The 27,940-nt window shown below is 54.3% G+C and overlaps 1 protein-coding gene across 3 annotated transcripts; it reads left to right on the top strand.

Annotated features, from left to right (window-relative positions):
• The first annotated feature begins 58 nt into the window (after positions 1 to 58).
• On the top strand, positions 59 to 26,953 carry DHX34 (DExH-box helicase 34). 3 transcript variants are annotated; one of them, XM_073226848.1, is made up of 17 exons: positions 59 to 136; positions 3,506 to 4,505; positions 6,480 to 6,791; positions 8,762 to 9,016; positions 10,970 to 11,072; positions 12,264 to 12,481; positions 14,787 to 14,961; positions 16,627 to 16,820; positions 17,399 to 17,500; positions 19,476 to 19,718; positions 20,211 to 20,384; positions 20,770 to 20,887; positions 21,592 to 21,698; positions 23,923 to 24,201; positions 24,966 to 25,142; positions 25,356 to 25,494; positions 26,095 to 26,953. In XM_073226848.1, the coding sequence occupies exons 2-17, from the start codon at positions 3,801 to 3,803 to the stop codon at positions 26,226 to 26,228; spliced, it is 3,435 nt and encodes a 1,144-aa protein (XP_073082949.1). In that variant the 5' UTR covers positions 59 to 136; positions 3,506 to 3,800; the 3' UTR covers positions 26,229 to 26,953. The 3 variants fall into 3 exon arrangements, with proteins under 3 accessions (XP_073082949.1, XP_036860896.2, XP_036860895.2); XM_037005001.2 differs by lacking the exon at positions 59 to 136 and adding an exon at positions 183 to 746; XM_037005000.2 differs by lacking the exon at positions 59 to 136 and adding an exon at positions 2,150 to 2,585.
• Positions 26,954 to 27,940: the final 987 nt, after the last annotated feature.

The following is a 27,940-nucleotide window of genomic DNA, read 5'->3' as shown; positions in this document are numbered from 1 at the left end:
TGGGCATTCGTAGCAGCTCACTGGTTCCTCTGTCTGCCGTGGGGCGGGGCTTATGACATGCCGATACGTGCGCAGGCGCAGAACCGGCTTCGGAGCTTGAGGGGCATTGGGACCGGAAGTTGGAGCTTTCGCGGCGGTGAGTGAGACAGGGAGGGGTGAGGCGGGGCGGCGGCGGCCGCCGGGCGACAGCCGGGTCGTGTAGCTGGGGAGCTTGCGGAGGGAAAGCCCGAGATGAGGAGATGTGTTGAAGGAGGCTGAGGGGCCGGGGGGAAGCGGAGATAGCGCCTCGTATTATCTCGGGGAAGGAGAGGCCCGAGACAAAGAAACGGAATCACGAAAAGAAGTTTCGAGAACCTGAGAGACGGGAAGACCGGAGAGAGGACGGAAGCTGAAAACTAGAGCGATCGAGTGCAAGAAGATACGGGTTCCGAGAGAGGCCCAGGGAGACCGGGAGAGAAATGTGATCGCACCATGAACTTGGGAGATAGGAAAGCAAGATCAGAGTGGAAATTAGGAAACGGGAATAGAAGAGGACAATTTAAATGGGAGACCGACAGGCTTGTTCATCTTAACAAAAGTTTACTAACGAAAATGGGTTTATTCAGGAATAGAAAATTGTGATTTGGGATAAGCAAGCTGTGGCAAAAACCATAGGCTAGTGCAACAAAGCAGAGGGATGGTATTTCATGGAGAAGAAAGAAGTTGGGGGGATTTGTGCTTAATGAAAGCCCATTGGAGAAAAGCAGGTGATCAGGGTGATGGCAGTTTCTCCTTGGCTGAGTTGCAAGAGGAGCTGGTTTTTTGTGGGAGGCGGAACGTATGTCTTTCCCCGTTGGGGTTTGGAATTGATGGGGAGAGTGGTAGGGCAGGAGAGTTCCCCCCTTCTGGCTTCCTGATACCATTTTAGTGAGGTTTCCCTTTATAGATTTTCACAGACCGAACCATGGGGGGATGACTGACAGATACGGAGAGATGGAGACAGTAAACGGGGAGAACCTGACACGCTGGCAGAGGATTGAGAGAAGAGCCAGTGGAGGGAAGGGGAGTTGGAGAGAAAGCGAGAGATGTGAGCCGGCTGGGAACTGGGTGACAAACGCAGATGGAGCGAGCAGTCCTGAGTGTAGTGAAATGGAGGGAGATGAACTTGGACAGTGCAGGTGGAGTCATGGGGAGAGTCTGCAGAACCGAAAATCAGATAAATGGAGAGAGATGGGCCCAGTGTCACCTTACAAATGGAGGGACAGAGCCAGACATGCAAAATCAAGCTGAAAAAATGAAGAAAGGACTAGATGGAGCCTGAATCCCTAGATTTGAATTCCTCATTTGCCGCTTAGTACTTAGCCTCTCTGTGGCTCAGTACCTTGAGGAGTGATGATAGCACCTTTTTAGGGTTGTGAGGAGAGCATAGGTGTGTGTGTGTGTGTGCGCGCGCAGGCGTGCGTGCTTATCAATACGCTTGATTCAGAGCAGTACCTGATAACGAGTGATCACTAATCTAGCTGTCATTAAAGCTTCAGACGATTGGGAGACAAAATATTCAATGGAGAAGTGGAGGGAGATGATGAGGTAGTCATGATGGCAAATGAGGACTGGAGAGACAGAAATGGAAAAGGGAACTGAGGAGGTATGAAGAGGACAAATGGGGAAAGATGGCTGCAGAGGATTATCAGACTAAAATCAGATTCATGGAGAGAGATGAGCCAGACCAGGAAAGGGAAGAACTGAGAATGTTGAGCAAGGTGGGCTGAAAAAGACAGACTGAGACCTGAAGATGGAGAGGCAGGAGAGAGAGAGGGAAACCAAGCAAACCTCTAAGACAGGAGCCTAGGAAGGCAGTCCGAGAGACCAAGCGACGTCAGAGACACAGCTACAGAGAAACTACAGATCCAGAGAATCTAAAGTAGCCAAGGGAATAGACTCCTCGAGAGCTGTGGGGATGCTCTCAGTTGGGTCCATGTGTACAAAGGCAGCTTGCAGCCTGATGGGAATTCTCTCCCTCTCTTTCCTAGTCCTTCCCTGAGACTCACTGGCTCAGTATCCCAGTAGCCCTGTCCCTCTCCTTTTCCCTCAGAACAGGAATTCCCTCTGAAGCTGCTCTAGCATCACCCAGCCCGGGTGTTTACCAGTAAGTGATGTGCACTTCCCACAGGCTCCTGCTTCAACAAGAAATAACTCTGCCAGCTCACAAGTTCTTCCTCGGTTGAAACCTGTATCTGGCTCTAACTCTCGGTTGGCCTGAGTTCCCCCTGAGACCACAGAGGTCAGATCTCCCAACCGTAATGACCCTTGAGACAACAATGCAGAGTAGGTGAAAGCATTGCTAATAGCCTTATGAAGGCAAAGTGTCCCAAATACTACACTGTTTTGAGATGGGCATTGTCCCATTTTGAAGATGAAGGAAATAGCCTCAAAGAAGTTAATTTGCTCATGATCACACATCTAGTGAATAATGAAACTGAGATTCAAACCCATACCTGCCTGATGACAAAACCTTTACCAAGGAAGGCTGAGAATCAATTTAAGTTCATGAACTCTTTTAAGAATCTGAGTGATGGACTTCCCTTCAGAAAACTGCACAGGTGAAGGTATGCCTTCTATTGAGGATTTAAGCAGTTGAGAGAAACAACTTCAAGCACAAATACACTTTATTGTGTAGCTGAAAAAGGGAGTGTTGAAGGGAATTAAGCTTCAAGCACTAAATGCCGTCTTGTTGCTTGGTGACTGTACTTGCGCGTGCCTCATTGTGCCCATGGGAAGCTTTTCTCTTAAGATAGATTTCTAGGAAAGATTGTATCATGTTTAATTGCTCCTTATTTCTGTCATCCTTGCCCAGGGATCAAATGAGGGCTTTCTCTCCTGGCAACCTAGTGCAAATCCTAGAGGAAGGCCTTGATTGGCCCTCTGCAGGTCATGTGTCCAGTTCTTAGCCCAAGTGCTGCTTAAGGAGGTACTATGATTGGCCAGGCCTTTGTAGCTTGCCCAACCAATAGGGGTTCTCTGACTTAATTATAACTATGTGGAATCTGAGGAAGGTGGATACTGTTACCAGAAAAAGAAATACCAGGCAGGCAAAAACAGTGTGTAACATGCTTGCAAAATTGTGCATTAATTTCAAAGGTTCCTGGGAGTTCCTGAAGTTCAGTGAACCCTGGATTTAGAACCCTTGCCTTATTTAGTATATTACACCTCTCTCCTGACAAAGTTCTGTTGTGGATTGGCCATGTGACGTATGTTCCTTCAGGCCCCAGATCAAACGTTTCCTCTTCTGAGGCTCCTTCCCTGACTCCAAAGCATGGTCAGGCAGTTCCTTTGGGTTCCTGTAGCCCGAGTCACTGGATTGTCAGAGTCTGCTGCGATGTCTGTCTCTTGCACCTGACCGTGACCACCGTTCGGGTTCAGGGCGGCCTCACTCATTACTGTCGCTCTTCCTAGTCCAGTGCTTTCAAAACTGCAAGCTTTCAGTAAATGTTTCTAAAAATGAATGTCTTCTGTTCTCTCCCCACAGCATTCAAGGTCTGAAAACCCAGGATGAACTTGTGTCCATCCACAGGTCACTGCAGGAGTCGTGAAGTGCCCTGTGTGTCAGCAGCTCGACCCAGGTCCTGGCCGCTTGCTCTGTCATCGCCTGTGGTGGGCCTGTGCCATCAGTGAGGAGGGGAATTGGCTCTTGGGAGAGGCAGCGTTCCCTTAGTGCAGGCACTGGCTTCTCAAAACTGCAGGAGGCGGCGTGGACGAGAACATCTGGTCTCAGGGATCAGAACGGAGGCCAGTTTTGGGACAGTGCTGTGATTAGCCACGGCATGCCTCCTCCCAGAGTTAAGGAGGGCAGGGGTCACCGAGACCGACCCTGGACTTCCAGTGAGGAGGAGGCCGTGAAGAAATGGGACTGGAATTGTCCAGAGACACGTCGCCTCCTCGGGGATGCTTTCTTCCGTGATGAAGATTACATCCGGCAGGGTTCTGAGGAATGCCAGAAGTTCTGGACCTTCTTTGAGCGCTTGCAGAGATTCCAGAACCTCAAGACCACCAGGAAGGAGGAGAAGGACACCAGGCATCCTGGGCACCGCGTCCCAGCCCTGGCCGACCTACCTCGCACTTATGACCCACGTTACCGCATCAACCTCTCGGTCCTTGGCCCCGACACTCGGGGCTCTCAGGGGCTGGACAGGCACTTGCCCCCCGAGAGAGTGTCCGAGTTCCGCCGAGCCCTGCTGCACTACCTGGACTTCGGCCAGAAGCAGGCGTTTGGGCGGCTGGCCAAGCTGCAGCGGGAGCGGGCAGCGCTTCCCATCGCCCAGTATGGGAGCCGCATCCTGCAGATGCTGAAGGAGCACCAGGTGGTGGTGGTGGCCGGTGACACGGGCTGCGGCAAGTCCACACAGGTGCCGCAGTACCTGCTGGCTGCCGGCTTCAGTCACGTGGCGTGCACCCAGCCGCGGCGAATCGCCTGCATCTCCCTGGCCAAGCGCGTTGGCTTTGAAAGCCTCAGTCAGTATGGTTCTCAGGTGAGGGGGACATTACAGGTGTCCGGTTTTTCCAGTGTGAGCTGGAGGACTAAGTTGCTTGCCCAGACGGTAGTATCGATAAAAGCTACAAAAGCATTTACCTTGACCCAGCGATGACTCCTCTAGAAACTCATCTGCAGGTTGACCTGATAAGGTCCAAATACAAAGGCACTAATGTTGCCCCATGTAGCTCTTGAACAGTGAGAAATTGGAAATGTCCTAAATCAGTCTTTTTTTTTAGCAGCCATTAAAAAAAGGATGGGGACCCTTCCTCACTAATGATTTCTACGGTTCTAATCCAAGCTCTACCACCTAAAAACGGTTATTGAAGTTGTGATCTAAGCTTAGAAGGATCATGTATCATAAGTATGTAGCTGAGTGAGTTTTCCCAAACTGAATATATTAATGTAACCAGCACTCGGATAAAAAAAACCAAGTTTACCAGACCCCAGAAATCCTCTTGTTTCTCTCCCATTCCAGTTATTGCCTTGAGGCCCCAAGGCTTGTCACTATTCTGAGTGATAGGTTATTGTCCTTGTGCTGGATTATGACACTGGAGTTAAAGATAGAACATCACAGATTTTTGCTTCTTTCCTTTACTTTTATAAATGGAATCCTGAAGCGCATTCTCTTTTGAGCCTGGCCTCTGTTCGGTCGTAGCGGTGAGCTTGATCTGCGGTGCAGCGTGTAGCTGCGTGGCGTTCCACTTGGAAGCCCCCAGCCTCTGTTGCTGGGAATTGCGCGTTCCCAGTTTGGGGCTCTGGTGTGAAAGTGCTGCTATAAACATCCTAGAACATACCTATTGGTGTCTTTTGGTACATATTTCTGTTGGGCGTATATCTAGAACTGGGATGGGTGGGTCATCAATTCTGCATATATGTTTAGTTTTAGAAGATACTGCCAAACCATTTTGCAAAGTGATCCTGCCGATTCACACTCCTACCATTGGTGTATAGCGTGTTCCACACCACCAACCCTTTGTTATCGTTAGTCTTTTTCATTTTGGCTTCTCTGGTGGGTGTGTAGTGGTGTTATATTTTAATTTGCATTGTGGGTCATTTTGCATTTCCTCGATGACTAAGCACCTTTTCATGTTTTTATTAGCCGTTTGGAGGTCCTCTTTTGCGACATTTTTCCCTGCTCACATCTTTTTCCCATGTGTCTTTTGTGTTGTCCTTGTTCTTAATTTATAGGGCTTTGTAGATTCGGGATATGAGTCCTTTATAGGATTTGCATACTGCAAATCTTGTCTCCTACATTTGAATTGTCTTTCATTTTCTGAATTGTGTCTTTTAATGATGTTGTCTTTTCATTTAAATATAATCCAGTCTCTCATTTTCTTTTTGTGGTTGACAGTCTTTGGATTCTGTTTAAGAAATATTTGTGGACTCTTAAAGTCTTAAAGATGGTCTATGTCTTTTTCTAAAAAATAATTACATTTAGAGCTATAGCCATAATTCATCTGAAATCAATGTGTGTGTCTGGGTATGGCGTGAGGTAGGGGTTAAGATACGTTTCCTCTCGATACCATTTTTTAGCCATGTTACCGTGTATGAGTGACCTCAGTTCCCCCATACGTGGGGTGAGAATAAGGATAGCTCTCATGTTGCTTAATGGTTGAGAGGATGAAGTGAGCTGGTACGCGTAAAGCATTTAGAGGAATTCCTGGCACAGAGGAAGGACTCAAAGAAAGGTTAACTATGAATAATTAGTATCATATACCAGGCTGTGTGCCAAACACTTCATGTGTATCCCACCACCAGCATCCAGGTGGAAAATGTGTTTGAGGGATGGGACTGCTTGCCCCAAATCCGAGGCGCTGAGCAGTGAACGTGGCTTCCAAACCCAAGCCTATGGGACTCCAGGGTCTGACTGGGGCGGGGGCGGCATTTGCTCAGGTTTTTGTTTGGGGCAGGGTGAGCAGCTGGTGCCCCAGCCCAGGGCCCTGTCCTGACTGCACCCTCCCCACCCCAGGTTGGCTACCAGATCCGCTTTGAGAGCACGCGTTCAGCGGCCACCAAGATCGTATTCCTGACGGTGGGGCTGCTGCTGAGGCAAATCCAGCGGGAGCCCAGCCTGCCGCAGTACCAGGTCCTGATCGTGGACGAGGTCCATGAGCGGCACCTCCACAACGACTTCCTCCTGGGCGTCCTCCGGCGTCTGCTGCCCCGGCGGCCGGACCTCAAGGTCATCCTCATGTCGGCCACCATCAACATCTCGCTCTTCTCCAGCTACTTCGGCAGCGCCCCCGTGGTGCAGGTGCCGGGGAGGCTCTTCCCCATCACGGTCAGTGCCGGCTCTCCCCCACATCCCCAGTCCGCCCGCCTGGTCTCTGGCCAGCCCGGACATGGCCTTTCTCTGAGGCTGTAATTCAGGACACTCTCTTTCTCTCTATTTTGAAGCTGCCATGTTTTCTGACTATTTACAATGTGCTGGGCAGAGTACTAAGTGCTTCTTAAAGGAGACCCAAGAGCATAAAGGCTCAAATAAGATAGAAGTTTCTTCCTTTTCTATAATAGTCCAGCTGGCCCAGGCTGGTGGCAATGCTGTTGCGTGTCCTTCAGGGACCCAGGCTCCTCCTCTCTCCTTGTTCTACCATCTCATAGGGCAGAGTTTCTCCTACTCCATATTCTTGCCATTTGGGGCTGGATCATTCTTGGTTGTGGGGCTGCCCTGTGGATTATAGGGTGTTTATAGCACCCTGGCCCCTACCCACCAGATGTCAGCAGCATTCTCCTCCCTGAGTTATGATGGCCAAAAATGTTTCTGTATGTTGCTAAATGTCCCTTGGGGGCAGAGCCCCCCTCCAACCCCCCCAGTACCAACCACTGTCCTAGGGAGTTGCCCTGGTCTGTGTGGTCAGTGTGGGGAGAGGGAAGGAGCCTCAGCCCAGGAAAGCTGTGTCTTTAGGTGGGACGTGACCTCGCAGCTGCTTCCGTCTCATCTCTGAGCCCCACTGGCTGCAGGGAAGCTGGCAAATGTCAGCTCTCTCTCAGTGACAGCGTGCCAAGGAAGGAAATAACAGACTTTCTGGGGACACGATGGGTCTCCCACACCACTTGACATGCCTGATCCCCCCCATGCCCACAGTGGTCCTGGGGTGAGCCTGACTTGCCCGCATGTCATTAAACACGCCACCCACCTGAGATGCAGCTGCTGCTGAAGAAGCTGAACAAGAGACAGACCTTCTGGGTGAAAGAAAGAGGAGTATGGTCTTCATGAAATGTAATGTTTTCTAGGTCCTCTTATAATTTTCTTGACTCAAACTAGGTGGAGAGGCTTTTAGCACCCCAAATCTTCCATTTCCCTAGATGCTTTTTCCATACAGCCCCCCTATCTTTCCACCTGTCTGCTGTGGCTTGCGTATTGGTTTTGTCAATAATAATTGCTCCACAATTAGCACACAGGAGCTCATGCGAGCCCCTTACCACAGCCTTGGTGTTGCGGTGCCAGGAATTTCTACCCACTAGGGGTAAAACTGATGCTTAGAGATGGACTTGACTCCCGCCCTCAGACAGACGTGGCCCTGTGCTGCGTCGCCTCTGTTTGCCCTTCCAGGTCCCCTTTTCCCTTGCTCACCTCCTGTCTTTCCCAGGAGGCTGACCGCTAATGGACCGTCTCCTGCTGGCTTCTGGTCGGCTGGTCCCTGGGCCTGCAGTGGGCTGTGTCCCTCAGCTGAAGTCCCAGCTGCTTTCAAGTCCAGCTGCACTCTCCACCCAGTTCTCTCCTTGGTGGTTTTGATAACCACTCCTTCCTCTTGTAGCTTTGGACCAAAAATTGGTAACAGCTCTGAAGTTCTGGCACCAGGGAACCACACTGTCCCTTGTGGCTTCTGGTTCTAAGTACCCATCATCCTGTCTTCTAAGCAGCCATAAAAAAGAGTGAGGATGCTTTTTGAGAGGTGATTTCTAGAGTTTTTATCCTGGCTCCACCTGTTAAAATGTTGTTGTTAAAGTTATACTCTGAACACAAAAGATTGTGTGTATCATATGTGTGTAGCTTAGTTTTCACAAATTAAATGCCTATATGCAGTCATCACCCAGATTAAAAACATATCAAACATGACCAGCACCCCTAAAGCCTTCCAGTTAACTTCGATATTTTGTCCGTTTATTACATCTTCCTCAAATTAACCTACATGTGTGCCATCTGCTTCCTGGCTGATCTGTGTCTACTCCATCCGCCTGTGGACTTCCTGCCCCGATGATCTGAGTTGAGTGACAGGTGTGCTCCTGTGGGGGGCTGTCTCCTCACAGGTTGTGTATCAGCCACAGGAGGCGGAGCCAACAACGTCCAAGTCGGAGAAGCTGGACCCACAGCCTTTCCTGAGGGTACTGGAGGCCATTGACAATAAGTACCCACCCGAGGAGCGGGGTGACCTTCTCGTCTTCCTCAGCGGCATGGCAGAGATCAGCGCCGTGCTCGAGGCCGCCCAGACCTACGCCAGTCACACCCAGCGCTGGGTGGTGCTGCCTCTGCACAGCGCCCTGTCTGTGGCCGACCAGGACAAGGTACCCTGTGCGGCTGGGCCGAGGGGGGGCAGGCAGGGGTCTAGCTTGGCCAGGGGAGAAGGAGGGGCCCAGGGAGGGGGTGTGATTCCACAAACCCAGGGCTGCGGGCTGCAGAGGGGGCTGCTCACGCCTTTTGGGTGGGGAAGTGTGTGCCAGGGTGAGCTTCCTGGTGAGGTGGGAGGCTCTGGGCCGAGCTTCGGATGGCAAAGAGAATTCTGAGTAGGAGAGGGAAGAAGCCAGTGTAGGGAGGGGGACAGGCTCGAGCAAAGTTGTGGAGACGGGCATCTGAGGCGGGTGTGGGGAGAGGTCAAGAGACCACTGGCTGGAATGGAAGGGTGTTAGGAGAGAGGCCCTGGGTCACTGTGTTAAATATTTATTGCCATGTAACAAATTACCCCAAAACCTAGCACCTCAGAATAGTAAAAATTCAGGATCACATATAGTTTTTGTAGACCAGGAGCATGGAGTGGCTTAGCTGGATGGTTCTGGCTTGGGGTCTCTCCTGAGGGTGTGGTTGGCTGTCAGCTGGGTCTGCTGTTGTCCGAAGGCTTGACTGGGCTAGAGGATCCCCTTCTGAGACGGTGCACCCACACAGCTGGCTGTTGGCGGGGGGTCTCAGGCATGGTAGATGGCTCTCCCCCAGAGACCAGAGCAGAAGCCGCAGTGTCTTTGACGACCTAGCCTTGGAAATCACAAACCATCTTTCTACAGTATCCCACTAGTTAACCTGTTTTGCCCTGTTCGATGGGAAGGTTCTGGATGAGGGTGTGAGTCTCACTGGGGCTCCCTGGAGGCTGACTGCCAGTCACCTCGGGAAGAGTCTCTTCAGGTCACTCTCGGTTGTTTATTGATTGAAGAAACCACCTCTGAGTGAGGCCCTAGTGCTTCCCGTTGCACTGAGGGGCCCCTTTGGGACACAGCGGCAGCCAGGATATGGCCCTTCCCCTCAAGCAGCTGCTGGTCTGTTGGAGGAGATGGCAAGTAGTCGACAATCTTACAGAGGAAAGTTCTGTATACTCACAGAGCAGTCTTGGTCTATTCAGGAAAGGCTTCCTGGAGGAAGGAACCCCCACAGCTGAGAGCTGAGAAAGCTGCAGCCTAGAAAGGGGGCCAGGAGAAGAGTGTTCCACCTATCGTGCTGGGAGCACTCACTGCATGTGGGCCTGAGTTCTGAGCTCTGAGCTCTGTGCACACCCGTCTCCTTCATTCCTCCTGGCAGCCCTTCTGCCAGGTCCTGTTGTTACTCCCATTCAACAGGTACAGAAACTGAGGCGTGGGCACTTGTGCAAAGTCACAGAAGGGGTAGAGCCAGGCTGTGGAACTTGGTCATTTGGCATCAGAGCCTGTGCTTTTAACCCAAGGTTAGCAAGCTTTCTGCAAAGGGCCAGGGGGTACATATTTTTAGGTTTTCTGGGCCATTTTGCCTCTGTCACGACTACTCACCGCTACCATTACAGCAGGAGAGCAGCCATAGGCTGACCAGGTGAGACTGTTTGCCATTAAACTTAATCTACAAAAACAGGTGGCAGGCTGGCTTTGGCCCACAGGCCATAGTAGCTGCTCCACACTGTTGATCATCATGCTGTCTCTTGGGTCCTGCAGTGAAAGATGGGGGTGGCTAGGGTCCAGATTGTGAGGGGAAGTCCGGAGAGAAGGGACTGGAGAGGAGGGCAGGGTGAGACCGCCAGGGGCCTTGAAGAGGGCGTGGTGCCTGGGCTTTGCCCTGTGTGCCTTGGGGGACCATGAAGGCTCTGGCCTGGGTGGTGTGCTGGAGGACGAGCACCTCTGAGATGGGGACTCGAGGGGGAAAGGGTGCAGCGGAAGGCCCTGAGGCTCTTTTGGCCATGACTGTAGGTGCCTGTGGGACATCCAGGAGGAGTCCAGAAGGGCACTGGACGCACGGGTCAGGAAGGGCTGAGTTACTCTCTGATGTCACCTCCTCGCTTCCCCTAGGTGTTTGATGTGGCCCCCGCTGGAGTCCGGAAATGCATCCTCTCCACCAATATTGCCGAGACCTCAGTCACCATTGATGGGATCCGCTTTGTAGTAGATTCTGGTAAGGGCTGTCCCCAACTACCCCAGGGACCTAGAGGGAAGTGTGGGGTTTGGAGACCTGTAGGTGTAGGGAGGGAACTCCAGACTGTAGCAGTGGGTAGGTGACATTTAGGGCTGGGAGCACAGACATCTCCATCTTTCTCAGACATTGCAGACTTGCTCCTGCCTCAGGGCCTTTGCACTTCCTGTTGTCTCTGCTGAGAGCTGCTTTCTCAGACAGCCTCATAGCTCACTCCCTCACTCCCTCACATCCTTTCAGACCTGCCTGCTAGAGAAGCCCACCTTGTCCACTTCATCCGAGCGATCTCCCCCTTCCCTTTCTGCTGTCGTCTCCCTTATGAGCCTTTTCTTCCTAGTGTGAGCATTGTATTTATATCTGTTGATACATTATTGCCTGTCTTCCCAACTAGACTCCTCTGAAAAGTCAGCTTAGCATTGTTGGGAGACACGGGAGTGGGCGTGGGCAGGTGCCCTGCCGGCCCTGTGACCAAGGTCACATCGGGCGATGCTGTGTGTGGCAGTTTGCTCACTGTGAAATGGCAGTAACAGCGTCTCCCTCAGCTCAGTGCAGGAGTAAATGAGTTAATAGGCTTGCGTACTTAGGATGGTACCTGCTGCAGAGTGAACACTGGATGATTGTTAGCAGTTACCTTATGTCTTAAATCCGGGAGGCCGTCGGTGATGAAACATTCCATAACTTTATGTACTACTAAGAAAATTGTAAAATGCTGTCCATTTAACACTGACATGCCATTGATTTGAAGGTGCATCCCATTTTCAGGGGCAGTAAAAGGTGAGAAAAGGTTGGTGTTAGAATTGATGAAATGTGGCCTTCCATTCAGCCCCACAGTTCACAGATCTGTTGAGACCAGGGGCTTTATTTTGCTCACAGCTGTAGCCCTAGTGCTAGTACAGTGCCTGGCATGCAGTAGGTGCTTAAATACTAGTCAGATGATGGAGCTTTTGAATAAGCAAAGACTTGAGAAAATAAATGAAAAGATGTGTGGATGAGGAAAGAATATTTTACCAAAATGTCAGGGTCGGGCCCAGAATAAACTCTTGGTCAGTGTTCACGGAATGAAGGAGCAAGTGAGGGTGTTGGAGTGAACAGCTGGGGGAGGGCTGCGCACGCCGAGTGCACAGGTGGCTACTGCACACAGATCCCCTCCCTTGCTGCCCCTCCTCCCCACAGGGAAGGTGAAGGAGATGAGCTATGACCCCCAGGCCAAACTGCAGCGGCTGCAGGAGTTCTGGATCAGTCAGGCCAGTGCTGAGCAGCGCAAGGGCCGGGCGGGCCGCACGGGGCCTGGCGTCTGCTTCCGCCTCTATGCCGAATCGGACTACGATGCCTTCGCCCCCTATGCTGTTCCGGAGATTCGGCGGGTAGCCCTGGATGCGTTGGTGCTGCAGGTGAGACGTGGGCAGGGAGGGGACTGCGTCCTGGATGTTGGGGCCTGGGACGAACTTGGGAGACGTTTAGACAGGCCCTGTCCCAGGATTTCAGGACCAGGAAGGGCAGGGCTGGGCAGGCCACTGAGTGCGACTCATCCCTTCCAAGTGTCAGATCCCATGTTTAGATATGAATTGTCTCCCAAATGCACAGAGTCATGGCTTAGAATGCCTTCAGCTGTAACAGAGTGGCCTTTAAAACCGGGGTTTCTGGATACATTTTATGTCATGACTCATGTCACAGTAGTAAGTTTCACTTAGGTTAGGCTGCTGGGACAAAAGACCCACACATACAAGGGCCAGCACAGCCGGAGGTGAGTTCTCAGGTTGGTGGGCCGCTTCCTGTATGCAGGGACCCAGGCCCCCTTCCTCCTGTGGCCCTATCGCCTCCCTGGGGTCTCTTCATCAGCTGTGCCGGCCAGCAGTGGGAGGTAGGAGCCTGGGGATGAGTTGGGGCTGGCGGAGGGCCAGGTCTGCTGGTAGTGGGTCCCTGCTGCTCACCCTCTGGGCTCAGAGCTGGTGGTGGCTGCAGCGCCCCACAGGGGAGGGTGGGCAGTGCCATCTCTGGGAAGTGGGGAGGAGCCCATGGCATCTGCCGCACAGGTGTGAGCATAGGAGTGGCCCAAACCAGCCCCCTTCCTGGGCTGATGCACTCGGAGAATTTGTATTTGACTTAATTTTTTTTAAATGCCAGTTATGACCCACTCTGTGGAGTTCCTGACCCACATAGCCTGCTGTTTGAAGAACACTGGCTTGAACAGTATGGAAAATGTACCATTTCACATAAGAAGTCAACCAAGCTAGGGAGGCTCCTGGCCTGGTTATGTGAATGGATCAGTGCCTTTATAAAGGGTTGGGAGCTTTTTCTGTTTTTCCAGCCTCTGTCTGCCAGCAGCTCCTAATAATTATTATCTCCTAATAATAATGATGATGAAGATCATGGCGATGGTACTTACTGTGGGCTAGGCACCATTGCTCTATGTACATAACTTGATGTTCACGAAAACCCTTTGGGGTAATCTCATCGTTCCAGTTTATGGATGAGGAAACAGGTGCACAGAGAGGTAAAGTAACTTGATGCAGGTCACGTAGCTGGCCAGCAGCAGAGCCTGCTTCACGAGTGCCCCCTGGCTCTGGCAGCTGTGGGTAGAAGCACCCTGAGGCAGAAGCAAAGAGCTGCCCCTTTGTGGGTCTTGCTTTTAAGGCCACGGGACCCTTTCCCAGAAGCCCCCGGCTCATCTCCTCTCCTGTCAGCAGAATTGAGTGTCAGGGTCACTGCGTCTGCTCTCTGACCTGGGGTTGTCCAGGGGCATGGCAGGGCCTGAGTGGCCAGAGCAGGGACTTGCAGACCCAGCTACACATTGGAATCGTGGAGAGCTTAGAAAACAAATATGTATCTTAACCCACACCCAGAGCTTCTAATTTAAAGGTCTTCTAATGAGTGTTGAGTGATCTCTCCAACATACCAAAGTTTGGTGCGCAGGGAGGAGGGTGGAATGGCCGGCTACCGGGTGGACGGCCAGACTCAGGGTACCCTCTGCATCAGGGCCGGGCACTCAGGTCCCTCACTGGGAGACTGGCTGAGCGCCCAGGCCCTCTGAGCTTTCCTTTCACACTCTCATGGGCACTCGAGCCACCATGCCAGCTCTTCCTTCACTCACCCTCAGGATGTACCGTTAGCTTATCCTATGCCACGCCTGGTGATGGGTATGTGTTTCACTTCACTGTCCCCACACCTGCTGCCACTCTGGACCTCTGAATTAATCAGGATTTCTTGGTCAAAAGTGAGAGAAACCCACCTGAAACTATTGTAAGCAGGAAAGGGGATTTTATAGATCTGTGTATCCATTGTGGGAGGTGTTCCTGGCTCAGGAACAATTAAGGATTCCTCCATTGACTGTGGGTGGGCCAATTTCCAGCAATGGGAAAATACACAGCAGCTCTGGGCTTCTGTCTGGGCTCCTCACACTGGAGAGGGTGCCGGCAAAGTCCTGGGGCGGATTCTGATTGGCCCAGCTCAGGCAGCCTGGGGACTGAGAAACTGAGACTGGTTCAGCTTAGGTCGTGTGCTCGCTCCCTGGCCAGGGTCTGAGAGAAGAGGTGCTGGGCAGGCAGACAGATGGTGGCTGTCCCCCCCGTGTCTGCACGATGGGCCTTGACATTGGGAGTTTTAAAGTATTGCAAGTTTGCGATTGCTGACCCCTGCCAAATGCTCCACAGTGGCCCATGTGTTCCCCATTCCTGAGAGTTTCGGTTCTCATTCCAGATGAAGAGTATGAGTGTGGGGGATCCCCGAACCTTCCCCTTCATCGAGCCCCCCCCACCAGCCAGCCTGGAAACAGCCATCCTCTACCTCCGGGACCAGGGAGCCTTGGACAGCTCAGAAGCCCTCACGCCCATTGGGTCCCTGCTGGCCCAGCTGCCCGTGGATATTGTGATTGGTGAGGACCTCCCTGGGGTGACCACCCGGAGCTCCAGCAGTGGCCGTGGCATACCACTCACTCTCTGAGTGACACATAGGCAAGCGTGTTCCTTCTCTGGGCTCTGTTCATTCACTCACAAGTCCTCAGTGCCAGGCACTATTCCAGGCACCAGGGATCCAGCAGTAAACAAGTGTCTGTTTCGATACGTCTCTCTGCACAGCCCAGCCTCAGCTCCACCCTGGTGGCCCCTCTTTTGCTGTTGTAAGGACGCCAGAGCTGCCTGCTCCTTCCTCTTGCTCATTCCTGAGTCATCCCTGCCCCTCCCAAGAAGCTCGCTGACCAAAGCATGTTCATCTGGCGTGATTTTCCTGACTCGAGCCATTCTATTTCTGCCACTAATCTGCGGCCCACGGATATTCCTCACTGATCATGACACACCCTGCCCCTGTGGCACCGTTTCCCAACATGATGTTCTGTAGAACCTTCTGCCTGCGTTACGTCGTTGAAGTCTCCTGTCATTGCGAAACCCGGGAGCTTCAGTGCAGACAGGAGGCTGGGTAGCAGCAGCTCTGAGGGCCTCCCATGGCTACGAGATAGTTATTTTTATTTGTTTTGAGAGGAAATAGGGCTAGAGCAAGGAGAATCAGATCTGAGAAGAAAAAGGACATTCTGTGAGCATTTGCTGTGTGTCAGACAAAGGCTTTATGGACCTTATATCAGTTCATTCTCAGCTGGTGAGGTCAGGGCCTCTGGGCGCCCCTTCGCACAGACGAGGCATGTGAAGCTCAGCCAGGGGTGGAGATACATGGAGGGTCTGGAGCACAGGAGCCATAAAGCCAGGATTTGATCAGGCAGGAGGCAGGGTAGGAATGAGTGACTCACTTTCCAAATGAGGAAAACGAGGCTCAGAGAAAGGTTGTCGTTTGCTCACCCAGTGTCACACATAGGGTAGAGCTGGGAGGTGACCTGGTCAGCAGTCTTACTCTGTGCCGGGTGAGGCCCTGAGCCCCTCACAGGTGAGACAGTTGATCCTCACAGCCAGGAGACCCTGCTGTTCACCCATTTCACAGATGGGGAAACAGGCCCAAAGGGTTGGAGGGACATGCCAGAGGTGACAGCTGGGGGTCCTGCACGGCCTTGTTTTACTGCCTACTTTTATTTTACGGGGCTAGATGTGTACTAGGAACTTTTCCAGAGAGGCCATCAGGGAGGATGAGTCAGACGCATGACGTGCAGGCACTGACGGGGACAGGCGGCTCACGTCTGGCTAGTGCAGCCAGGGAACGGGATTCCTGCCTTCCTGTCCGGGCTGCTGGCAGAGGGCAGTGGCTCTCCCCCCCTTCCTCCCCACCTGCCCCACTGTGCTGGCTTCCTCCCCCTTTCTCAGCCCCTCTCTTTCCTCCCTCTGGGTCGCCCCTCCTTCCTCTGCCTCCACCTTGGAGGAGAACCGAAGCTGTGGTGGCCATGCTGGCAGTAGTAGCCCTCGCCTCAGCGCCTGCCACACACCCAGGGAGGCGGGAACTGTGGTTCTCTCAGCTGCAGTGGGGACACCGAGGCCTTGCCCAAGGTCATGTAACCATAGTGCAGTGTGGGTTTGATCTGTCCCTCTGGGCGAGATAAGAGGGATGTCGGGGAGCAGGACGGGGCGGGAGCCCCCGAGGCTCAGCCTGGAATCTGCCCCAGGGAAGATGCTGATCCTGGGCTCCATGTTCCGTCTGGCGGAGCCCGTGCTCACCATCGCGGCCGCCCTCAGCGTCCAGTCCCCCTTCACCCGCAGCGCCCAGAGCAACCTGGAGTGTGCGGCTGCCCGGCGGCCCCTGGAGAGTGACCAGGGTGACCCCTTCACACTTTTCAATGTCTTCAACAACTGGGTGCAGGTGAGGCTGGTGACTGGGCCACATGTCTGTCTCATTCTATGTGGGGCCAGGGGCTCCCGGAGGCTGTGACTTCTCCTCATGCCTCCCACCCCTACCCAAGGGGGGCTTGTCTTCACCTTCCATTCCCACAGGCATGGGACCAGCACATGCAGGGTGGCACCTGGATGTCCAGCCCATGTTTCCCGAGCCCCTCCTCGGGACCTGGCCCTGTGCTGGGCTGTACTGGGGATACAGTGGTGGCTAAGACCACCTGGACCTGCCCTCCTGGGGCGCACAGGCCAGTGCAGGGAGACAGACCCGTCCTAGACAGTGACCACCCAGAACGGGCTGTAGTGGGGAGTCCAGGGTGCTGAGAGAGCCCAGAGGGGATATCTGACCCCGTGTGGTCTGGGACAGCTTCCTGGAGGAGGGGACAGGAGGGCTGAGACCTGGGAGGAGAGCAGGCCTCCCTCCTGACCCATGTCCTCCCCATGGCTGGGGTTTGGGTCCATGCTGGGGTGGGCTGCCTGGTGGCTGGGCCCCCTGCCCCCTCCCCCAGCTGGAGGCCCTGACACCCTGGTATCTGTACCTCCACCCAGGTGAAATCTGAACGGAGCAGAAACTCTCGCAAGTGGTGCCGCCGCCGGGGCATAGAGGAGCATCGGCTGTACGAGATGGCCAACCTGCGGCGCCAGTTCAAGGTGTGGCTCAGGACGAGGCGGGGGTGGGGTGCCGGAGCGGTGTGGGTGCACTCCAGAACACACCCTTTCTCCGTTTGACAGTGATCAGAGTCCCTCCCTACCCCCACCTCCTCCACCACCAGCCAGCTGGGTGTGCGGGTGGCCCGGCAGGGCAAAGGGGTAGTGGTCCAGGCGGCTCCCGGAGGGGTGTTCAGGGTCGGTGGTCACGGCATTCCTCATGAAGAGCCTCCCTCCATGGCGGTGAGCTGCTGCTCAGGTGGAGTGCTGGGAGGCCACATGGGGCCGTGGCTGGGGCACCGGATCTGGAGCCGATGTCCCAGTGGTGAACCCCAGCTCTGCCATTCACTGCCACTGTGACCCTGGCCACGCTGTTGCGCCTCTCTGGGCCTCAGCTCTCCCTTTGGGAACGGGGAGGATGAGAACAGCAGCTGCCTGCCTCATGGCCATCCTGTGGGGCTTGTGAGTTGATACATGGAGAACGAGAACAGCCCGCACCCACATGGGCCCCGTGAGGATTTGCAGAGTTCAGTGTCACTATGCGGTTCTGCCACTGGTTTGTGTCATTGATGTTCCGTGGGCGCCTTTCCACTGAGCACAAAGGGACCCTGCTTCTGTGCCCTTGTCAGGGGTCGGGTGGCAGGCCAACAGCGAAAGTAAGATGAGTCCTGTGTTCTCCATTCCCTTCAGTTACGGGTAGACAGATTAAGGCCCCAAGAGGGTGGCCACCCGACCAAGGCGTTCCATGCAATTTTAGGGGTCCTCACATTGGGGGCCACTGACTCCCGGCCATTCTCAGCAGTCACCATCTCCGGCCTTTTGGGCAGTGTTTCAACCTTTCTTGGGCCCCAGACACTGAGACACTAACGAAAGGTGGGCGCCTCACGCTCTGGGTTGGACACACACACACATGCACAATGTCTTGTGTCCCCCATTGGTCAGGGCTCAGTGAGAAACAGAGGGTTCAGTCTGGTATAGGCAGTGGGAGGCTGCTGAGGAAGGTGTGGCCGGGGGGAGGGCAGGGGGCTCCAGTACACACCAGAATCACCCTGGGGTCCGCGCTGGGGAGGGGTGGGTCTGTTAAATGCAGATTCCCTGTGCTGCCTGCTGAGATTCTGATTCAGGGTGAGGCCCAGGACTTGACATTTCTTTTATTTAATTTTTTTAGGTTTTAGATAATTTATTAGGCAGTAATAGATAATTGATACAAGCATACATGCCTGTAATGTTTAAAATAGATGACATTGTCCCAGATAATAACCAACAATGAAGGAAAGGTGTTATTACTGCCATTACCGAAAGTTCCTCAGAGTCATTTGAGTTCAAGCAGTTATACTGAATGTTGCTGCTCTTACAGTAAATACAACTTACCATATATAAACTAGTGTATTCAAGTTCATACTATATATAAAAACAATAAAATTCAAATAGCTGGCTTGCCCTATAATAATATTAATTAAGAGTTTGAAAAGAATCAGATCATCCCCCAGATACTTTTTGAATTAAAGAGACTGCTTAAATACACAAAAATAGGACTTGGCATTTCTGACAAATCCCTGGATGCCCCGATGCTGCCACTCCTGTTTGGAGAGTCACATTCTGAGAACCACATGTAGGAAACCCATCGGGCCAGGGCTGGGGCAGCCCTGGAGGGGCTGTCAGAGTGTAACCCGCAGGAAGGGCCCTGGGCAGTGAGCGCCCGGCCTCCCGTACCCCCTGACCCCAGCCCAGGTGTTCAGTGGCCAGAGACAACAGTGGCTCTCATGGAGCAGCCGTCTGTGCCCACATTGTTGTTACACAGTCCCCTACAACCCCCAGCAACCCAACAGGAAGTCCTGGGAGGGGTCCCCATTTTCCATTTGAAGAAAATTAGAGCTCAGAAGGGTGAGATGGTTTGCCAGCAAGCAGACTGGAAGCTTGTCTGTCCCAGAGCGCACTCGGCCTGTCACGTCCCTGACGCGGGCTCCACTGCCCCCAGGAGCTGTTGGAGGACCATGGGCTGCTGGCTGGCGCCCAAGCCCCGAAGCCAGGAGACAGCTACAGTCGGCTGAGGGAGCGCCGGGAGCGCCGGGCGCTGTACCAGCTGAAGCGCCAGCACGAGGAGTGCGGGGCGCGCCGGCGCAAGGTGCTGCGGCTGGAGGAGGGCCAGGCCAGCGGCTCCAGCGATGAGGAGCGGGGCAGCGCGGCCTCCCGAAGGGCCGGCGACCAGGTGGACATCCAGGTGGGCACCCGGGGCTGTCTGCAGCCTGGGGCAAGTCAGGGTGGAGTTTACCAGAGTAGGGACATGGCCTACCTTGGGTTCTGAGGGGACACGGGCCTGCCCTGGGGGCTTGAGGGGGTACGGGCCTGGCCTGGGGTCTGTGGGGACACAGGCTCTGCCTGGGGTCTAAGGGGACACGGGCCTGGCCTGGGGTCTGTGCGGACACAGGCTCTCCTTGGGGTCTGAGGGGACACGGGCCTGCCCTGGGGGCTTGAGGGGGTACGGGCCTGGCCCGGGGTCTGTGCGGACACAGGCTCTCCCTGGGGTCTGACGGGACACGGGCCTGCCCTGGCGTTTGAGGGGACAAGGCTTTGCCCTGCCCTCAGGAGATGGGTTTCCATGGATGGGCCCTGGTCCTGGAAGTCTGCAGAACCCCTGGGCCTGTATGTCCTAATAGTAGCCCCTGGGTAGTGGGGAGCCCCCAGGAACCCACCTCCCCTGCCTTCCCGCCAGGATGTGAAGTTTAAGCTGCGGCACAACCTGGAGCAGCTGCAGGCAGCTGCCAGCTCGGCCCAGGCCCTGAGCCGAGACCAGATGGCCCTGCTCAAGCTGGTGCTGGGCCGGGGCCTCTACCCCCAGCTTGCCGTCCCAGACCCATTCAACAGCAGCCGCAAGGACTCGGACCAGGTGGGCCTCTCTGCTCCTGTCCCATGTGTGTTTTGTCACTCAGTGCATCTTCAAGGCGCTTACTCTGTGCTGGGGACACAGTGGTGACTGGAATAGTCCTGGCCCTGTCCTCATGGGACTCCAGTACAGTGTCGGGGACATACCTGTCCCAAGATATGACTCAGAATGGTTGGGGCTGGTCGGGGAGCCCAGGGGCTGGTGGAGCACAGAGGAACACCTGGACTGCCTGGGAGGACGTCAGGGAAGGCTTCCTGGAGGAGGGGATTTCTGAGTTGAGACATGGAGGGGGAACCTGGCCAAGAGAGGGGAGGAAGAGTGCCCTGGGTGGCAGGAGGAGCAGGTCCAAGGGCCTCTGTCTCCTGGCGCCTGCCTTTGGCCTTTCCAGATTTTCCACACCAAGACCAAGCAGGGTGCTGTGCTGCACCCCACCTGTGTCTTCGCCAGCAGCCCTGAGGTGCTGCACCCACAGGAGCAGGAGGCCAGGGGCAGCGAGGGGAGCCGAGGTACCGTGAGTCCAGGCCCCCCAGCCCAGCGCCCTGGGAAGGTGTGGGCCCCTGTGCCTTGCGGGCCTGTGCCCACACCGGACGGGCTAGTTAGGTGCTTTGTCTGCACTCTGGAACCCGACCTGCCTTTCCCCCTGACTGTAAGGGAAGCGCCATGCTATATTAAAATGGTGAACAGACGAGGTTTAGTTTTATAAACGTGAGATAAAAATTTCTGTCTCTAATCTTTAACTGCTATAAATTCCTAGTCAGTTTACCCCAGTTGCATTGTTTTTTCCTTTATTTTTTAGTTTTGAGAAGTTCAGACATCAGGTAGAGAGTGTGGCGAGCCTGCAGGGGCTCACGCAGCCTCTGTGGCCGTCAACATTCTGCCGTCCTTGTTTCTTCTGTTTCCTTGCTTTTTTCCCCTTTTTCCTGGATAATTTTAGATCAGGTCCTGGACATCATAGCATTTTTTAATAATAGAAGTAAAGGCCATTTTCTGCATTATCATACTGCTGCTACCATTCCTGACAAAACAATGTTTCTGCAAAGCCATATTCATTACGACAAAGTATTTAAAAATAAGTGACATTTTATTGTAACACACATGAGCATATTCTTTACGTGGAGTGTCAATGGCCCATGTGGGTCCGGAAGCCCGTGGTGGGGGCTGGGGGGTCATTGGATGGCCCAAGGAGGGCCTGAGCTCCTGACCCTTTCAGATGACAAGGACAAGATGAGCAGCCAGCACCAGCTCCTCACCTTCGTGTCCCTGCTGGAGACCAACAAACCATACCTGGTGAACTGCGTCCGCGTCCCCGCCCTCCAAGTGAGTCCCTGCCCCGTGGCTCCCAGCCCCCGGGTTTGGTGACTGTCCCCAGGGCTGGAGGCACAGATCCTGCCCTTCATTCATTACCTGCTGAGCGGCTGCTGTGGGCGAGGAGCTGTTGGAGGGGCTGAGAACAGAGCAGTGAGCAAACAAGCCTGGTCCCTGCTCTCCTGGACTCGCCTCTAGCAGGGGAGGACAGAAAATAGCAAAAAAGACAGTAAAGTGCTAAATGATATGTCAGCCAAGGGTAAGTGTTCAGGGAACATAAAGGTAGGGAAAAGGGATTGGGGAGGGGTGGGCTGAGGGTGAGGGTAGGAGGCAGGTTGTCATGTGCAATAAGGTGATCAGGGTGGGCCTCACTGATAAAGTGCTATTGAGCAAAGACCTGAAGGAGAATAAGGAGGGATCCCTGGGGAATATCTGGGGTAAGAATGTTCTAGGCAGAGGGAACAGCAAGTGCAAAGGCCCTGAGGCACAGGCGTGCCTGCTGTGCACAGGAAACTGCTGGAGCACAGCCGATAAGGGGGGAGTGATGGAGATGAGGTCAGAGGCAGATCATACCAGAACCCCCTTCCTCCCTCCTCCCACCCCACCCCTGAGGCAGGAGCAGAGCTGGGATAGGGTCTGATGTGGGGTGGAAGCAGGGAGCAAAGCAAAAAGGCCCCTGTAGTCATCCAGGTGGGAAGGGATGGTGGCTGGACCAGGTGAAGGCTGAGTAAGTGCTCAGGATGCAGGTACACCTGCGCACCTGTCTGCAGCAGTAAGTGCGTGGCCCAACAGCAGGGGGGGTCACACCTGCGACCTCACTATATGTCACCTGCAGATCTAGGCTCCGCTATGATTCTCACTTTATAGAGGAGAAAACAAGGCTCTGGGGGCATGTCACTCGCCTAAGCCACTCAGTGAGCAAGAGGCTGAACCAGAGCTGCAGGGCTTCCCCTGCCCGTCAGGTGGGTGGCCCCATTACTTGGATGTCCTCGCTTCAGTCTCCGGGAACTTGGAGGAGAGAGACCCTCGGGGCTCCCCAAGCCTCAGGAGATTTTCTTGATGCTGTGCTTTGCACTGGCGCCATGGAAGCTGACTCTAGCCTGCTCGGCTGTGTATTTGTGCCGACACTTATTGAGCACCCTGCTCACACCAGGCACCAGTTACTGCTCCGGGTGCTGGGGTGCGGCCGCGGTCACAATCGGCAACAGCCCATTTTTGTAGGACTTGTACGTGAGTGGGGGAGGTGGGCAGTCAGCAGAAACACAAGTAAGTGTAAGCGATAAGGCCAGATGCTCGCATCAGTGCTAGAGAGAAGCAGTAGAGCCGGGGAAGGGGACAGCCGTTCGCTGTTAGTGAAACTCGAGGCCGCAAAGATTCGCCGGCTGAGAGGCTGCCTGGTGTTTCAGCCCCTCCTCCACCCGTACAGTTTGTTCATGATGGAGAATTTTCAGCACACAAGGTAGACAGAATAGCATGTTAAACTCGTGTTTCACCACCAGCCCCCCAAACGGCTGACCCGCAGCCAGTCCTGCCTTTCTGTCCCCATCCCATCCCATAGAGTCTCCCCCAGTATGGTAGCTTGACAGCTCCCAAACAGAAAAGGTGAGACAAGTCTGCAGCGGGTGCCCACTCCCACAGCCCCACAGACGAACAGGCGGTCTGGTTGCTTTAGCACACACCTGTCCCTCTCGCCACTCTTCAATCCGTTTTGATAGGTGGGTGTGCTTTTTAATTTTTGATGCATTTAAAAGTAAGTTGCTGCCATCAGCGCCCTTCACCCTTAAGCACTTCAGCATGCGTCCCATTAAGTAGCGTTCCATATGTGTTTATGGATTTTGAGAATAAAATTTATGTAGAGTGACATGCAAATGCTAGGTATGCCATTTGACAAGTGCTGACAGATGTCTGCATGTGTCCCCAGCCTGTGCAGAGGTAGACGTTGCCCTGAGCCGTCAGCCTCTGACGCAGGCAGGGGCTGTCCTGACTTAGGACATCCTCTGCATTCTGCTCTTTAGTCTTTATTAGTCTTGTCTCTCCAGGTAGAATGCCGGCTCCCCAGGGGCAGGGGCTTTGTCTTGTTCACACTGTGTCTCCAGCCCCTGGCAGTATGCCTGGCGTGCTGTGGGCATGTGGCCAGTGTGTGCGGGGCCCAGGTGGGCGACGGGCCCAGGCGGGCTGGGTTCTCTAAGCTGGCTTCCTACCCCTCATACCCAGTCTCCCGTCCCCTCTCTTCCAGTCCCTCCTGCTGTTCAGCCGGTCCCTGGACACCAATGGTGACTGTTCCCGCCTGGTGGCTGACGGCTGGCTGGAGCTCCAGCTTGCCGACAGCGAGAGTGCTGTCCGGCTCCTGGCGGCTTCTCTGCGGCTCCGGGCCCACTGGGAAAGTACCCTGGACCAGCAGCTGGCCCATCAGGCCCGACGGCAGCTGGGGGAGGAAGAGGAGGAGGCGGCTCCAGTCAGCCTCAGGGAGGTGGCAGCTCTGAGCAAGGAACTGCTGCAGTTCACGGCATCCAAGGTATGTGCTACCAGGGGCCCCTGGCTAGAGGGGCTGTCCACTGCACAGATTGACTCCAGAAGGCCTGGCTTCCAGTTCCTTCAGTGTGCACACATTTGGGGTTTTTTCAAGCCAGAGAGGTTGATGACAAGCCCAAAGTCACACAGCTGGTATGGGGTGAAGCCAGGATTTGACCCCAGAGCCTGGCTCCAGACAGACTCCTAGCCCCTGCAGGCCTCACTGAGCAGATGTTGATGAAGCGCCTGCTGTATGTGTGGTGCATATTACGGTTGTGCAGGATGTGAGAGGAAGCTGTGAGGTATCTATTTGTGGAAGGCAGATGGGCACAATTGGACAGAGCAGGTTTGAAAGCCCCCCACCTTTTTAAATAGAGAGTTGAGAATTACCCCGGATTCTACTATGTGCTGGGGGGGTGGGAGAGAAGGGTGTAATTCAGGATGACTTCCTGAAGGAGTTGAGAGACCCAGTGAGCCAGGGAAGAGGACAGGCTTATGTGCCAGGGGCAGAGGAGCAAGGTGGTCAGACTTAAGGTCTGGGTGTGGTAGTGACAAGGAGCAAAGAAGTGGCCTGGGGAAAACAGTTGAGATGGCAGCTGGAGCATCAGGGTGTGTCTTACACAAGCCTCTAGTCATAAGAGTCTGAAGCCATGTTATGATTGGCTCAAGCAATTAACCCCCATACTGGAAAAGTCCAGAGGTGGACTTCAGGCATGGCTGGATCCAGGTGTGCTGATACTATTTCCCCTATTTCCTGTCTTTCCTCAGGTGCCCTACAGCCTCCGGCAGCTCACAGGGCTGGAAGTCCAGAATCTCTATGTGGGACCTCAGACTGTCACGGCTGCCCCCAGCCTCCCTGGCCTCTTTGGCAGCTCTGCCCTGTCTCCCCACCCCACCAAAGGGGGCTACGGAGTCACCGACTTCCTCACCTACAACTGCCTCACTGTGAGCATAGACCCCCACCTCAGCCCCTCACCCTCCTGCCCCTGAAGGTGGGATTTCAAAGTCTTCCACACTACGAACCACATTCCAACTTAGTGTAGGGATGTGCTTTTAGAATGGGGCCTGCCATCCCCCAGGGGTTCCAAAAATGGTCCCAGGCTGGCAACTGGGGGCAGGATAAAGGGGCCAAGCCCTTATGTAGCCTTTCTGCTTCAGAGCGACACAGACCTGTACAGTGACTGTCTCCGCACCTTCTGGACCTGTCCGCACTGCGGCCTGCACATGCCCCTGACGCCGCTGGAGCGTATGGCCCACGAGAACACCTGCCCTGAGGCCCCGGAGAATGGTTCCCCAGGTAAGGACCTGTGTCCACCCAGCTGTCTGTCCATCCCACATTGATTTGCTAGACATTCTGGGCTTGACCTGAACCCTCTGGCCCTGCGTGGTCCACACCTGGACTTTGTCACAAAGACCTCGTTCCCGTTCCTTTGTGTCTGTCTCAGGTCTGCCTCTGTGTCTCTGTCTTTTTGTCTCTGTCGACTGTGTTCTCTTGTTCTTTTCTCTGCCCCACAGCTGTCTCTGCCTTGGCCGTGTCCACCCTGTTGTCACTTGGGGACACCCCAGTGAGCAGACCCAGCACAGAGTCTGCTGCAGTGCCCTGCACACCGCACACGGGCCTTGTGGGGGAGTCAGCAGTTGGGCCACATGGTCTTTACCCCAGGAAACTTCTCTGTCTCTCTTCAGTCTCTGTATCTCTCCTTGTGTCTTTCTCCGTCTCTCTCACCCCCTGGGACACAAAGTAAAGATTTGCCTGTGTGTGTTATTAATCAAGGAAGGCTTCCTAGAGGAGGCAGATTCCCCAAAGGCTGGGAGCACCTGAGCTGGATGCTGGGATCTGGGTGGGGCGAGAGCACACAGTGGAGTGCCCTCTCACAGCCTCCCTTCTCCCCTGTAGGGGCTGAGGACACCGCCCCTGAGCCCCTCCAGAAGGTGTCTGCCCTGCAGAGGCCCTACCATTGTAAGACCTGCCAGAAGGACTTCATGTTCACACCTACAGAGGTGCTGCGGCACCGGAGGCAGCATGTGTGAACCCAGCCGGGCTGCTCCTAGGCCAGGACCAGGACTCCCGCCTGAACCCCCAGGCTGGACTCAGAGCTGTGGTCTGGCCCCGCCCAGTGGGGAGAGGTGTGAAGATGTGAGTAAAATCTCATGTACTGGCCTGGACCGCCACGCCTACACCTGCCCCACCTGGAAGTCACTGCTGCCCCTGTGGGCCTTCCCCAGGATCTAGCTCCCTTCCCTCCTGCTGCAGCGAGCCATCAAGTGTCCTGGGGCAGATGGGGAGGTAAGGCTAAGCAGGACTTCAGATTCCAGGTACAGAATGTCTTGGAAGACACAAACTACCAGAGCTTGCTCAAAAAGAAATCAGTAAATTGAGCAACTCTGTATTCTGTTAAGGAAGTTTACTTGTAGTTACAAACAGAACAGGCGTGGATGGGCTCACAGGTGACCTCTACCAGATAGGGAGGAAGGACATAAGCACCCACTCACGACGTGGAAGGGGACACGTCTGGACTATGAGGCCAGCATTGCCCTCCTGCCAAAACCAGGCTAAGACAGTACAAGGAAAGAAAACTACAGGCCGGTGTCCCTTATGAACAGATACACAAATCCAGCAACTCATCTTCAGAGATTATATAAAAATAAGAGTGCATTACAACTGAGTGGGGTTTATTATGCAAAGTTGGCTTAACATTTGAAAATCAGAGCAACTCACCACATTAAAAACAAAATAAATTTGATAAATTTCAACACCTTGTGGCCTTGGGCAAACCTGCCACCTCTCTGTGGCAGCATTTCTGTCTCTGACAAACCAACACAGCTAAACTTTTTCCTGGAGGTTTCATACACGGAAACCTCAGAAAGCCCATACGTGTATTTGTCTCTTGAGCTTAAAAACGATGCACATGATTGCCTCCGGCAGGGACTGCAGACTGAGTAGAAACCTCTCCAGGAGTTTTAAGCAGGAAGGGACTTAATAAGGGGATTGAGGGGCGGGGAGGCTGGAGCCCGCTCTGGGCCGGCCCTCGGCAGTGACACCCAGGACGGCAGCACAGAACCCACCCGCGGGGGGCGCTGCTGCCTCCGAGGCCGCCGCCGGAAGCGCTGGGCTCAAGAACGCCCATCCCGGCTGTGACCCTGGGTCACTTCTGCTTCTGGAGGGAGTCGACCCACTGGAACCTGGGCTACATCCGGCATCCAGCTGCGAGGACGTCTGGGAGATGCAGCTGCTGCCTCCTGCCTGCGCTGCCTGCGCGGGGCGGTCAGCCGGGCCCGCCCGGCACCTGCGCGGTGAACACGGGAGGCCGCGGGGAGGGCACAGAAAAGCGGACGTGGGGAAGGAAAGCAAGCTCCTCCGCGGCTCACCGCCCGAGGGCAGCCCCCTGCCCGGCGCTCCTCACACTGGGTCCTCCCTGAGGCTGACCCCAAGTGTTCCCCACATCCTCCAAAGTCCTGCCTAAAGCGGCCTTCTCAGAAACGGTGGTGAAAGATCCGAGTGTAGACAGCCCGCTGGCAAAATCCCACTTCCGGTTGCCCTTTTGGACTGTTTCTGTTGTCGGTTTTGCATATGTTGAATCCTTGTCCACAGATTGAATTCCTATTTTTAAAGTTTTCTCCATTATAGAAAATTTTCAGAAGCTGGAAAAAGTGGTAAGGAGAGAGAATCCTCTGGAATCCCCCGCCCAGGAGACTGCGGGCGCGCGGTTTGTGAGACAAGCTCCAGCGTGGGTGGCGGCAGG

The sequence above is a fragment of the Manis javanica genome, chromosome 17, assembly GCF_040802235.1.
Source record: "Manis javanica isolate MJ-LG chromosome 17, MJ_LKY, whole genome shotgun sequence".
Taxonomy (NCBI): Eukaryota; Metazoa; Chordata; class Mammalia; order Pholidota; family Manidae; genus Manis; species Manis javanica.
This window is presented reverse-complemented; position numbering and strand designations above follow the sequence as displayed.

Bases quoted from the DNA above. Each gene is read 5' to 3' on its own strand.
- DHX34 (XM_073226848.1), top strand. From the start codon at position 3,801: ATGCCTCCTCCCAGAGTTAAGGAGGGCAGGGGTCACCGAGACCGACCC. The intron at 17,501-19,475 runs GTGTGGCTCAGG...CACTGCCCCCAG, and splicing joins ACCTGCGGCGCCAGTTCAAG to GAGCTGTTGGAGGACCATGG. The intron at 25,143-25,355 runs GTGAGCATAGAC...TTTCTGCTTCAG, and splicing joins TCACCTACAACTGCCTCACT to AGCGACACAGACCTGTACAG.